This window comes from Gnatocerus cornutus, chromosome 6, assembly GCF_029298725.1.
Source record: "Gnatocerus cornutus isolate USDA-ARS CGAHR chromosome 6, icGnaCorn1.1, whole genome shotgun sequence".
Classification (NCBI taxonomy): domain Eukaryota; kingdom Metazoa; phylum Arthropoda; class Insecta; order Coleoptera; family Tenebrionidae; genus Gnatocerus; species Gnatocerus cornutus.
Genome location: NC_142238.1, coordinates 15468858 through 15483620, shown reverse-complemented (window position 1 = coordinate 15483620; position 14763 = coordinate 15468858). Strand labels below are relative to the sequence as shown.

The 14763-nt window shown below is 33.3% G+C and overlaps 1 protein-coding gene and 1 long non-coding RNA gene across 2 annotated transcripts in view; both read right to left on the bottom strand.

Annotated features, from left to right (window-relative positions):
- LOC148173363 (lachesin-like) overlaps positions 1-14763 on the bottom strand; it is a 65787-nt gene that overhangs the window by 36333 nt on the left and 14691 nt on the right. The window contains exon 3 of the mRNA XM_088038614.1: positions 9366-9576. Within this exon, the coding sequence (XP_087894740.1) occupies positions 9366-9576 (211 nt within the window). The remainder of the gene's footprint in view (positions 1-9365; positions 9577-14763) is intronic.
- On the bottom strand, positions 497-1519 carry LOC148173364 (uncharacterized). Its single transcript, XR_015770280.1, has 2 exons — positions 858-1519; positions 497-767 (listed from the first exon to the last, which is right to left on the bottom strand). It is a non-coding gene; the product is annotated as an uncharacterized LOC148173364 (long non-coding RNA).

The window sequence follows — 14763 nt, the reverse complement described above, 5'->3', positions numbered from 1 at the left end:
ATTGTCCCCTTGCGAATTAAATCGTCAATGGCCTTGAAATTCCTATGTGTTTTGTTGGAGAGACTAGTGATTGAAGAACCAGATTGTTATGGAGTTTTAAGAAAGGGAATTTTTAACCCTTAATCCATCAGAAATGACCAAGTGATTGGTAATTTGTTTCCATTTCTGAAGAGTGCTGTGGCACCTACAACGAATATACTTACGGTATATTTCCGTCTTGTACCGCGACTCTCTCGTTCAATACGACGAGGCTCTCCGGTTTAACGATGCCCATGGCTGTCTCCTTAGGTTCGCTTACTCCCCCCCCTTTTCTTTGAACAAACCTAGCTGGAAACCTTGGTTGAGAGACACCCTGAACGTTTGGAGTGCTAGCTCCATAGCCTTGGCCACTTTGATACGTTCTCATAGACCTGAACAAAAAACTTGGTTTGATGGAAGGGACAGCTACAACGGCGCTGAAGAGGCATAAGCCTAAAGCGACGCTTTCAACAGTATGTAATACATCTTTGTCTGTATTGTTTACTTTGACTTGTACATCTGTTGAATAAAATACATTTTAGTACTACTGTTACAACCTGTCCTACAGATGTTGAAGGGTAAGTAAGTAAGCTTTGCCGCCGTTCGACGGATAATTTCGACAGGGGTCAGTTAGTAAACGACATGAGTCTACATGGTTCATGGTACTCATAGTTTCCTTCCTTATATTGTAATTGTTGTCATCGTTTTTTCCTGAAAAACGGTTACCTTTTCCAACTGGTTTTGGAAACCTGCAAAAGTCAAATCCTGGCGTGGTTTGTTAGCGGATGACAGCAATTAGTTGTTGGCAGATGACAGCAGGACGTTCTGAACCAACTTACGGGGCTTTGAGGACTGAGCAATTTGTTGAAGTGGCTATTTTGGACATAATTGTCTCCCTAGGACCATAGGACCCGTTTTACTGAAGATTGATGCAGTTGAAATTCTTAAAGCTGGGGACGTAATGGGTCCTCTCCAAGAGTGTTCAGGATTTCCGGCCCCAGCAACTCGACAGTTTTATTTCCAATCTTGAGAAACTGGAGTTAATTGATGCCACTTTAACACTATCCACGAATTTGGGGTGAAAGAGGTTTGCCACGTGGATAGTGCGGGGTTCTGGGGTTTGTACTCTGCAAGAGCTTTACCCGTATGTGACTGGGATCGCCACGCGAACCCCCTAAAACCCACGATGTTGAGGTTCTGGATGGCCCCGTTCATCTAACCTCAATTCCCGGGTTTTCAAGCGCTTTGCAAAATTCCTGCGGGAAACATGCTCATCCTCTGAGTCGGAGGTGACTCTATGCTGTTTATGTTTGTCCATTTTTGCTTCTAAAGCTACAAAAAAACGAATTAATACCTGAATATAGTGACAAACACACTTGCGGTTTGGGCGCGCAAAACGTAATGAAGTATGGCTGCCGCCTAGAGATATAGTTGTGCCAGGGTTGGCAAGAATGTGGCGGTATATTTGAATTGCTTTATTTTTTGATTTTTTTTCCTTAGAAATATGCGCGGATTTGGGCCACGCTAGAGCGTTACTACAAGTTATTATAAGTGATTAGAGGACGAGAAACCGCCATACAATTTAACGATTGTGGAAAGTAAAACGATAAAATGAAACGTGTTTTTAGCTTTATTCTATAAAAATGTTATTTGAAAGGAAACGCGTTTTCTTGATCTTAATTTTAATTATGACACGATCATTTTTAGACGTGGAAATTTAAATTGAACGTTTGTAATTAGAAATTGGCTCAAAATTTTCTGGTTTTAGAAGGTAAACGATAATTATTTTTGGTTCGGTTGGACAAATCAATTTCTAAAAATCTTGATTCTTGCTCTAAAATTTACTAATTTAGTACAGAAGATCAATAATTTTATTGTAGTAAAACCTACATTTTTTTTTTGCCCAAACAGTACAAATACCAAAGTTACAAAATTTTGTAGAAAAATATAAAAATTTTTGATTCGTCCAGAAATAAAAATTTGTAAAAAATTTGTTTCTTTTTCTAAAATTTTTAAATTCAGTACAGTTGATAAACAAATAAAAACTAATAAAACCTTTAAATTTTTGCCTGAACTGTAAAATTGCCAATGTTACATAATTTTGTAGAAAACTAAAAACATTTTTTGTTAATTCAGAATTAAAAATTCCTTTTGTGCTCTGAGTTTTCTTAATTTACTACAGTTGATAAACATGTCTAAACTAGTAAAAATTCCAAATTGTACTGCCTGAAGTTTAAAATTGCCAAAGTTACAAAATTTTGTAAAGAACGAGAAATTTTTTCTTTGGCTGGAAATAAAAATTTATGAAAGTTCGATTTTTCACTTTTTCTTAAACAAGTTAAAAGTTGTTAATTCTCCAAATTTGACACCCTTAAAATTAAAATTCTCAAAATTACAAAACTTTGTAGAAAATTAAAAAAAATATTGTTTGTGTAAAAAAAAATTTGTAAAAAATTCCTTTTCTGCTTTAAATTTTTTAACTTTAATACATTTAATAAGCAAGTCAAAACTAGTAAAACCTCTTAATTTTACTGCCTGAAGCTTAAAATTGCTAAAGCTACAAAATTTTGTAGAAAACAAGAAAATTTTTTTGTTTGTCTTGAAATAAAAATTTGTGAAAAAATCATTTTTGAGTCTAAAATGTTCTAATTTAGTACAGTTGATAAACAAGACAAAACTAGTAAAACCTTCAAATTTTACTACCTGAACATTAAAATTGCCAAAGTTACAAAATTTTATAGATAATGAAAGAAATTTTTTGTTTGTCCGGAAATAAAAATTTGTAAAAAATTGCTTTCCAGCTCTACAAGTTTCTAATTTTGTACAGTTGATAAACAAGTCAAAACTAGTTAAAATTCCACATTTTACTGTCTGAAGTTTAAAATTGTCAAATTTACAAAATTTTGTAGAAAACTAGAAAATTTTTTTGTGTATCCAGAAAAAAAAATGTAAAATGTTTGATTCTTGCTTTAAATTTTTTTAATTTAGTACAGTTGATAAACAAGTCAAAACTAGTAAAATGTCTAAATTTAACTGCCGGAACTTTAAAATTGCCAACGAAGTGAAATTTTTTGTTTGGCTGATAATGAAATTTCTAAAAATCCTGTTTCTTACTTTAAAATCCGTTGATGAACAAGTCAAAGGCATTAAAACCTCCAAACTTTACTAGCTGGATCTCAAAACTGCCAAAAGCTTATGGAAAGTAAACGGATAAAAGGAAGCTCAGTTTTATAAAAATATTATTTGAAGCAAACGCGTTTTTGTTGATCTTAATTTTAATTATCGCTCGATCATTCTAATGCTCTTAGACGTCGACGTGCACATGATCCCCGACGAAATGAAAATTGAACGCTCGTAATTAGAAATTAACGACGGAGAGCCTCAACGAAAAAAGTTAATCCCTGGCGTAAATAGCGAGGGTTCAAAAATACACGCCTGAGGTTTTAACTCTGCATAATATGCATAAGCCGTATTTTAACTCGGAACGGATCTGAGCAACATCTCTCATTCTAAAAGTTTCTTTATACGTTTGAGGGCGTTATTTTTTTATTAACGATCTTTTTGTTTGGCGACATCAATCTGACGTAAGTGTAGTTGTAAAAAATGATTTCTGGGGATAATTTCACCCACGTAGAAGAGACGCGACTTGTGTTTAAACGAGTCTGATCCATTTTCCCCTAAGATAAATTCATTTAGATGGATTCTGGAGTCTCATGCAGGTCGGCGGTTTGTTTATGGATATTGCGGCTCTGTTTCAGTTCTGAGAGGAAATGGCGAAATGTGTAGTTTCTAGAATAACTTGTTATTTAGTTAGCGCTTTTAGTTCACCTTTGCGACCTTATAATAAAACGCCCGTTGTGCCGGTTTGCGGAGAATGGGCACTTGGTTTCTGCAATGTGCGACAAAAGCTCCGTTGAAAAATCTTGATAGGAAGGAAACTTTCTGTTTGAAGTAAACAATAAACAGAAATGTTTACCTTCGAGCAATTTTCACGTACTTGTTTAAAAAATAACGCACAGGTTGTTTATGGTCGCAGAATGGTTGACACCGTCTAAAACTTTTGATTTATGTTTTACGTTTGCCCAAAGACTAATGCCACCCTCGCGAGAACCGCGCAGATTAATCAAAACACCGCCTCGTCCAAATTACGAGAATGCAACCCCCATCAAAGTGGAACGAAGTAAAAATCACATTTGTCTTTTCTACCCCTAGTTCACCCATAAAATCTCCATCGCCGATCTCAGTAAAAAAACAATTGGCATTGTTTGATGTCGGCCATCTGAGCTAGCTAGAATATTATTTCTGGTCGTAAAACATAAACCCCGTGGTTGAAGGCGTACCAGTTTATGGACTATATCTCTATGTTATGACAGCAGGATACAGACGAACAGCCGGATAAATCGGTTGAGGTGGAAATTGGAACGTAACCCGTGTAACATAATCTCTCTTCACTGTTCCTCTGTAAATTATATGAACTGGTCGTGTCACAGCGACTTTACTTCCGCCGGAATTTAATTCAGACTTCTTTTGCGGCGAGAGTGTTGCAGGCAGACAAATTTCAACGTGACGTTTATCATCCAGCGGTTCCAAAACCAAGAATCGCAAAAATTTACAGATCCGTGCCAGAAATTTCTTAATCTTTAAACAAAATTAATTATATTGCAATTCCCGTTCTTGCAGCGGCGCTTTGTTGTCGACTCTGCAGTGTCGCTGCTTTTTTAAATTTTTTGTTGAACCCGGCGCATCCACCATTTTTCTTATTCGAGTGATTGATCAATGGTGATAATACCACGTGTGCAAATAAGGACAGATGTAGATTTTTCTGTTTCTGACATATGCATTTGATTTCACTGTTTCACGATTGAAATTGACAAAGATATGGAATTTTATACAAAATGAAACGAATTTTTATTCGTCCGTAAACGAAAATTTGTAAAAAATTCGATTCTTTCTCTAAAATTTTTTAATTTGGTACAGTTGATAAATAAATTAAAAGTAGTGAAATCTCTAAATTTTACTGCCTAAGGTTTAAAATTGCCAAAGATACAAAATTTTGTAGAAATCGAGAGAAATTTTTTGTTAGTCCGGAATGTAAATTTGCAAAAAATCTGTTTGTTGCTTTAAGGTTTTAATATTTAAAACTGTTAAAAAATAAGTCAAATGGAGTACGCATTTGAAATTTTACTATCGAAACATTGAAACTGCCAAAGTTACAAAATACGGTAGAAATTATTGGTTAGTCCGTAAACGAAAATTTGTAACAAAATTCGTCTTTTGCTCCAAAATTTTGTAATTTAAAACAATTGCCAAAGCTATCAAATTTTATTCAAAACGAGAGAAATTTTTTGTTAGTTTGTAAAAATTTGTTTTATCGTCTAAAATTTTCTAATTTAGTACAGTTGATGAGTAAGTCAAAAGTAGTAAAACCTGAAAATTTTACTGACTGAGGTTTAAAACTGGCAAAATTTTATCAAAAACGAGAGAAATTTTTTGCCTGGCCGAAAATAAAAATTTGTAACAACTTTTTCCTTTGCTTTAAAACAGTTAAAAAACAAGTTTAAAGGAGGAAAAGTTCTAAATTTTACTATCAAAGAATTGGAAACTGTTAAAGTTACAGAATTTTTAAAAAACGTTAAAAATTTTTTAGTTCGTCTGAAAACAAAATTTCTAAAAATTCAGCTTTTTCTTCAATTTATTTTTTATTTTGTACGATTTACAAACATGTTATAAACATAGCGAAATACCGAAATGTTACTGCTTAAAAAGTACAACTGCCAAAGTTACTAAATTTTATAGAAACCGGTAGAACTTTTTTGTTCGGCTGAAAATGTAAATTTGTTTTGTTTTATGCTCTAAAATTTTCTAACTTAGTACAGTTAATATACAAGTTAAAAATAATAAAAACTCAAAATTTTACAGATTGAAGATTAAAACTGCGAAAATTACAAAATGTTGTAGAAAACTGTTGAAAGAAAAATATTGGTCCGTCCAGAAATAAAAATTTCTAAAATCTTCGTCTTTTGCTTTAGAATTTAGTAATTTAAAACAGTAAAACAACAAGTCAAAAGTAGTAAAACCAAATTTTACAGTCAAAAGATTAGAACTGCCAAAGATCAAAATTTTATAGTATAGAATGGTAAAAAAAAATTATTTTTTTTAAAACAAAAATTTCTAAAACCTCTTATTTTTTTTGTAAGTTTATAAACATGTCAAAACCAGTGAAAAGTCCAAATTTCACTGTCTGAAGTTTAAAACTGCCAAAGTTATAATTTTTTTTATTCGTCCGGAAATAAAAATTTGTAAAACATTCGTTTTTTGTCCTAAATTTTTGCTAATTTAGTATAGTTGATCAGCTAGTCAAAAGCAGCACAGACTTTAAATTTAACTGTCGAAAGACTAAAACTGAAAAAAATACTAAATGAAAAAAAATGTAATTATTAGTTTGTCTCAAAACAAATTTTTAAAATTTCTGGTTATTCTCCAAAAATGTTTTTACTTTGTATAAGTGATGATCAAGTCAAAAGTAGTAAAAATTTTAAATTTTACTAACTGAAGACTCAAACTGCCAAAGTTACAAAATTTTGCAGAAAACGAGAAAAAAATTTGTGTCCGGAAACCAAAAATTTTAAAAAAAATTGTCTTTTGTTTTAGAATTTTGTAATTTAGAACAGTTGAAAAACAAGTCAAAAAGTAGTAAAACCTCTAAGTTTTGCAATCAAAGAATTGAAACTGCCAAACTTACCGAATCTTTTAAACTTTTCTAACTTAGTCTAGTTGATAAAGAAGTTAAAAGTAGTAAAAATTCCAAATTATACTGTCTAAAGTTAAACATTACAAAAGTTAAAAAAAATTGCAGAAAACGAAAGAAAGTTTTTGTCTATCCAAAAATAAAAATTTGTTAAAAATCGTGTTTTCGCTCCAAAGTGCCGTTTATCATCCAGCGGTTCCAAAACCCCGCTTCGCAAAAATTTTCCAGCTCCGTTCCAGAAATTCCTTAATCTCCAGACAAAATTAATTATATCGCGAATCCCGTTCTTGCAGCAACGCTTTGTTGTCTTTCCTGCAGTGTCGCTGCTTTTTACAACAGATTAAAACTCATTCAAGAAGTCGGCGTTTTCGAAACGACTCACAGTATTTAAGATAAAACAAAGTGATAGTTGACTGCAGTTGGCACTCGGGATAATCCTTCTACGAACTCAATTCTCGCGCGGTTTTAATTTTCGTGTTGAACCCGGCGCATCCGTCATTTTTCTTGCTCGTGCTGAGTGTTCTGTCGAGTGATTGATCGTCAATCGTAAAACTTAAATTTGTTGAGTTTGCTTCATAAATAAACAAGGCATTGGTCAAAAACTGTTTTAAAGAGGTCATTTTGTAGTAATTTTTAAACATTGAATTTAAGGTGAAAAAAAGAAGAGCTTGAGATCTTTCTACTAGACAAATTCGAAATATCCAATTTTGGGCTTTTGAGAAGTTTTTCTAACGTAAAATGAGCCGAAAAAACCGATGGATGAATAACTCAAGTTTACTTAAAAAGATAAACAAGTTATTAATATCAGATATCAGGCATAGTTTTAGTCATAAATGTTCGCGAAAAACTGCAACTTTCACTATTGAAAAATCTAAGATTTAATTTTTATGTAAAAAATTACGAGAAAAACAATGGCGCAAACGGTTTCCCAATAGATGGCTAGAAGTGGCTAGAAAACAAAAAATTGAAAAAATTAATTTTCGTGGTAAACCCGGCGCATCCGCCATTTTTTCTCTCGATGCTGAGTGTTCTGTCGTCAATCGTCAAACCCAAATTCTATCTACTAGCAAAATTTGAGATCGATCGGACAAATAGTTTACGAGTTATGGCTAAAAATAAAAAAATTAAAAACTTTTATCGATTGAGTCGGATTTTTCTTCGCGAAAAGTCGACTATCGAATTTTGGGTTTTTGAGGTTGTCTAACGTAGAATGAGCCGAGAAAAAGAATGACGCAAACCGCATCTCAATATCTCAAATAGTTTCCGAGATATTGAACATTAAAAAATTAAGAAAAATGAAGAAAAATAAAAATCAACTTTTCGAAACTTTGATCGGCCATAACTTAGTTATTTGTTATCGTATCTGAATTTAAATCCCACATTTTAAATCTGCGGAAAATTCTGCGTGCACTGATGTGTAATAAGTTACGTTTACTCCAAAAAATAAATGAGATATGGATATCAGAAATTTGGCATAGTTTTAGTCATAAATTTTTGCAAAAATTAGCAAATTTTGACTTTTAAAAAATCTAAGAACTATTTCTTATGTAAAAAATCGCAAGAAAAACGATGGTACAAACCGCATCTTAATATCTGTAATAGTTTCTGAAATATCGAGCACGAATTGTTTTGAACCTTCAAAAATTTGGCCCTCTGGCTACAAGCCAAAAATTCAAATAGCTATAACTCAGGTATTTGTTGACGAAAATTTAAAATTCTTGAAGCTTTTTATTCAGCGTGATATTCTGCGTGAAGTGAGCCGAAATTTGTTTAATTTGCTTAATAAATAAACGAAGCATTGGTCAAAAACTGTTTTGAAGAGATCATTTTGGGGCGATTTTCAATCACTATTTTCAGAATGAAAACGCCGTTTACTATCTTTGTGTTAAACGTCAATCGAAAGAGTAGCTCAAATCCTATCAACTAGCCAAATTTTTGATTGATCCAACAAATAGTTTACGAGTTTTGGCTAGAAACGAAAAATTGAAAAAATTAATTTTCGTGGTGAACCCGGCGCATCCGCCATTTTTCTTCTTCGATGCTGAGTGTTCTGTCGAGTGATTGATCGTCAATCGTCGGTGATAAAACCACGTGTGCACGTTACAGCATTAGCCTACCAGATGTAGGTTTTTCCATTTCTGGCGTTTTGCACCTGATTCCGTTCTTAAGAAATTGCCGGTTTGGTTTCGGAATAACTGAATATAAACGGTGGCCTGTTTGCATGTGAATGTGTGTGCGCACTAGGCTTTGCATTATAAAGGTGGCTTTATCCATTCAAAAGATACAATGCTTTGGAATATATCAACTGGAATGATTTATGACGGGATGATTCGATTTTTGACCGAATGTGTGAACGTGGTGTACATTTTACACTTCCGATGAATGGGGAAAAAGTGGCGGAAAAAATCGTGTTTACTGTTGGAACAGGCGGAAACTACCTCAACAGAATTCAAAATAAAAAAGCAGACAGACGGAATTATTAATATTATGTAGTTTCTGTCGGGGAAGTGTGTACGTGCTCCTCCGCGTTTCCCGCAATTTGCGTGTCTAAATCGGTGACGCCCTTCGGAAATAGCCGAATTAAATAAAAGTTACCTACCTTGAACATCCACGCACCCCAACTGCTTTTTCATTTCTCCGGTGTTGATTTGACACATGTAACAGCCGCGATCGGATTCTTTGAGTTGGCGAATTCGCAGCTGCCACGTACGAAGACTGTCATCGTGCGTGACGCTAATTCTTGGATTGTGCGTGATCACTCTTGTGTGGAGGCTAAGAATAGTCTGATCATCCGCCTTCATCCACCCGACCTGCAAAAAGAACACAATTTTCACAATCTCACGTCTTGACGGAGCAATTAAACTTGCATTCTTACAATTTTAATTAACCGCTTTAACTCACAAACTTAGATAGCGCTGAGAAACTCCACTCCGTTTAAAACAATAGAAAAATACGCGTGCAACTTCATTACTCAACTTTGGAAGTTTTGCTGACTCTGTAAATATTTTATATGCAAAGCATAGTACTTGAGGGCGCTATTAAACTCGCGTTACGACCTTTTGGATTTCTGTCGAAGAGTTTTACCACCGCGGTATTTCGGATTGCGGCACGTGTTAGAATTAAGGACGGGTTGAATGTGCTACAAATTGTGAAAGAGGGTTACAGGGGTTCCGATTTGTGACATTTTGTTTATTTTCAGGTTTCAACGCGATGCATCAGATGGGAGATAAAAATTAAGTGGAGGAATAAATGCACGTGGCTAAAAGGCGGAGTTATTTATAACGGTGCAGGTGGTACAAGTGGAATATGAATTTGTAACTGACGGAGGTTTTAAAAGTACAATAGATCAGATGAACGGAAAAAAATATTAAAAGTTTATCCTGTAATTTGTAAGGTTGGGTTTTGGGGTACAAAAGTTTGTTCAAACTTCAAATTAGAATTTTAAGACTGAATTCTTAACTGAGAGACGACCTACAAATTTTGGGCATTTGAAGACTTTTTTGAACAGAAAATGAGCCGAGGAAAACGATGACGCAAAGGGTTTATCAATGTCAGCAATAGTTTCTGAAATATTCATTAGTAATATCCCGAGTGCATGTCAAATTGTCGACAAATTAAAATTAGGAGGCAATTTGGCATGCACGAGGGGGTATTTTGGCAGACTATTTCCTGAGAAAAATTTCATCGATACTCTAAACAATTTTTTGGTTTAAAAATTGTTTTTTTTTAATTTTTAAACGCTCTTGACTGTAATCACATTTTCATTGACTGGTTTCCAAGGGCTTTGTTGTGACAACAATTTTGTGAAAAAATAATTTTAAGATGAGTTCGCGTATTGGGCAGAATACAGAACAAATAATAAACGCTGCAGTGGGCAAGTTAACTCCACAGAACACAAAAAAGTCAAGAGATTCTGCATGGAGACAGTTTGAACAATTTTGTGATGAAAGAAAATACACCATCGAACAGGAAACTTCTATGTCGCAACTGGCGCTAATTCTTAGACATCGCTTTCAATATGAGGCGCACTAATGGAGAAGAATATAAACAGGGTGTTGTGAAGATAAAATTGATTAAAGATAAAATTTTGAAAATTTGCATACACTCATAGTTGACAAAGCTCTAGAAGCCGACGCAAAAAATTATTTTTCATCACTTATAGTTTTGGCGTCGCGACGGCTTAAAAGTGTATTTTTTAGCTAATTGAGAAGTTTTATGAAATGAACCTCTAATTTAATTTTTTTTCAATATAAATGTGTTAAAAATATTTCAGTTTACATTTTAGATTTAATGTAAATTGTATTCAAAATTTGAGTAAAAAATGCTGTTTAATCAAGTTAGTTTCCAATTTTGTTACGTCAAAATTGGGAACTACGTTTACACCCATCTGTCAACATCTTGTGTCACAAATGACATCTATTCTTTGGTTCGTTTTAGAAGGTAACAAAAGTCTTACTTGGCAAAATTGTCGCTTTGTCGATGTTAATTAACGATTTCTAGTGTCCAGAACGTGCTAATCAAAATTCACATTCATATGAGTGAATGAAGTGACTTGTGAAATTTTGGTGTAAACGTAGTTTGTCACTGCACCGTCAAAATATTGAAAACTAAGTTGATAAAACAGCGTTTTTTTCGCAAATTTTAAACACCATTTGAAGTAGATTTAAAATAAAAACTCAAATATTTGTATTACAGTTATGTTGAAAAAAAATTGAATTCGCTAATATTACCGCAAAAACCCAAAAATCGCTAAAAATTAAACTTTTTAGGCGTCGCGACGCCAAGAAACCGTGATATCAAATTCAATATCAAAAACAAATTTTTGTGTCAGCTTCTAGAGCCTTGTCAACTATAAGCGTGTGCAAATTTTCAAAATTTTATCTTTAAAATTAAAGACGATTTTAGGGGTGGACACAAGTGTTGCAACAAAAATATTATGAGTTTAACATTGTTTTCGATCCATTTAAAGACGTCACGTTTGAGTGTGCTCGAACTGCAAGAGATGCAAAGAGGAAAGAATCCCGAAAGAAGAAAAATGAGTGCATCTAGCTTATCAGAACAAGAAATTGATCAAATGTGTACTATTTGGGACGAGACAATTCCGAATGAGCTGCAACGCAAATTTTTCCACATTGCCTCGTACAAACTAGCATGGAGAGGAGGAGAAGCATGCAACTGTCTTTTGAGTTACTTTGAAGAAGAATTTGACGACCGCGGAAATCCAACAGGTCGAATAGCGTATAACCCCGTATTTTCTAAAACAGCGCAAGGAGGGAAACGAGATGGTTAGTGCAAAACACCACCGACCCGAGCAAATGTCCAATCAGGTATTTAAAATATTGCACGATAACAAAAGACTTATCATTCTAATTTTTCAGGCTTTTCAAATTATTAAAAGAAAAGAGAGGACCGCACATTACAGTCGAACGTCTCTTCTTAACCATAAATCCGTCGTGGAAAAAAGAAACTTCAAAAGGTTTTTTTAAAAATTGCCCTGTAGGACGAAATGAGATTTCAAAGTGGACAAGGCAAGCAGCAGAAACTACTCGTATAGGAATTGACACGAAAAGAGTAAAAGTATCAAATCACTCCAACCGTGCCGCAGCAATTACCCAACTTGCGAAGGTTGGTGTTTCAGAAAATTTAATTATGAAGGTTACAGGATACTCAAATCAAGCTTCGATAAAGAGTTACCTCCAAGTAAATAGTGAACATCACGAGGAAATCGTTAAAAAATGCGAAATGATAACAGCGAAATAACAGGAATTGATGCAACCAGCAATGAAAACACATCGGTTCCAACATCAAAGAAAGTTTTATATTCAAACTGTTTTTAACAATTGTTCATTCTCTTAAAAGAAATACAAATTTAAATTTAGTCTTTTTATTCATAAATGTCGGATCTGATAATATGCACTAATGCAAATTATCGATAATTGCACTAGTGCAGTATTATCGCTAAAACTTGATCGTGATTGGTTGAAAATAAAACATTGCAGCTTTCTGATTGGCTTAAATTTTTCGAAGGCAATAGTCAGCTTTAGAAATTTTAAAAATGAAAATCAACTATTCAAAAGTTTGATTGGCCATAACTCAGTTATTTATTGTCGGATCTGAATTCCAAAGCTAGATTTGGAAACTGCGCAAAATTCTGCGTAAAATGAGCTAAATAACGCAAGTTTACTCCAAAAAATTAGCAAGGCATCGATATCAGAAGTTTGGCTTAGTTTCAGTCATAAATTTTTGCGAAAAACTACAACTTTCGACTTTTGAAAAATCTAAAAAATACTTTTTATGTAACAAATCGCGAGAAAAACAATGACGGAAACTGCATTTCAAGATCTATAATAGTTTCCGACTTATTGAGCACGAATTGTTTCAACCTTCAAAAATAAGGCCCTGTGGCAACAACCCAGAAATTAAAACGGCCATAACTCAATTGTTTGTTGACGAAAATTACAAATTCTTAAAGCTTTGGATTCAGCGTGACATTCTGCATAAAGTGAGCTAAAATTTGTTTAATTTACTTAATAAGTAAACGAGACATTGGCCAAAAACTGTTTTTGAAGAGGCCATTTTGGAGTGATTTTCAATCACTGTTTCCAAGGTGAAAACGACGTGTATTACCTTTCTGTTATACATAATTCAAAATAGAAGCTCAAGATTTATCTACTGGCCAAATTTGAGATCGATCGGACAAATAGTTTGCGAGTTATGGCTAATATTAAAAAAATTAAAAAATTTTTATGGATTGAGTCGAAATTTTTTTTTGCGTAAAATTGACTAGCAAATTTTGGACTTTTAATAACATTTTCTAACGTAAAATGAACCAAGACAAAGAAACCGCATCTCAATATCTCAAATAGTTTCCGAGATATTTAACTTTAAAAATTAAAAAAAATGAGGAAAAATTAAAATCATCTTTTCGAAACTTTGATCGGTCACAACTTAATTGTTTGTTGTCGGATCTGAATTTAGATTTTAGATTTGGAATCTGCGAGAAATTCTGCGTACACTGATGCAAATAACACAAGTTTACTCCAAAAAATAAGCGAGATATCGATATCAAAAGTTTTGCATAGTTTTAGTCATGAATTTTTGCAAGAATTTGCACATTTTGACTGTAATAAAATCAAAGAACTATTTCTTATGTAAAAAATTACGAGAAAAACTATGGCGCAAACCGCATCTCAATATATGAAATAGTTTTCAAATTTCTGATTTGACATAGTTTTAGACATAAATTTTCGCGAAAAATTGCCACTTTCGACTTTTAGAAAATCTAAAAACTATTTTTCATGCAAAACACCGCGAGAAATACGATGGTGCAAACCTCATCTCAATATCTGTTATAGTTTCCGAGATATTAAGCACGAATTGTTTCCAACCTTCAAAAATTTGGTCCTCTGGCGCCAACCCAAAAATTCAAACGGTCATAACTCAACTATTTGTTGACAAAAATTAAAAATTCAGCGTGACATTCGGGGTAAAATGAAATTTGTTGAGTTTGCTTAATAAATAAACGAGGCATTTAGCCAAAAACTGTTTTGAAGAGGTCATTTTGAGGTGATTTTCAACCACTATTTTCAAGATAAAAACGTTTAATACCTTTTTTTTAAATCAGTCAAAAGAGGAACGCGAGATTTATCTACTAGCCAAATTTGAGAACTATCGGACAAAAATTGAAAAATTTTCATCGATTGAGTCGAATTTTTTTTTCGAGGCTTTTGAGGACATTTGCTCAACCTTCAAAAATTTTGCATGCTTTTATTTTATCTCTCTAGAGAGTATTAGGGTACTTTATCTATATCAACCGTGTGAGTAAATTTAATAGACCACTGCATTATCGAATTTTGCATAAAATAATATGCAAAACCGGTTTTATTGAAAACGGTTAAGATATTTTAAAAATAGATTGTACATATTATAACCAAATTATTATAAATTCCCATGTTCATCAACATTACCATATTAATTTAATGAAATTGCGAAATTAT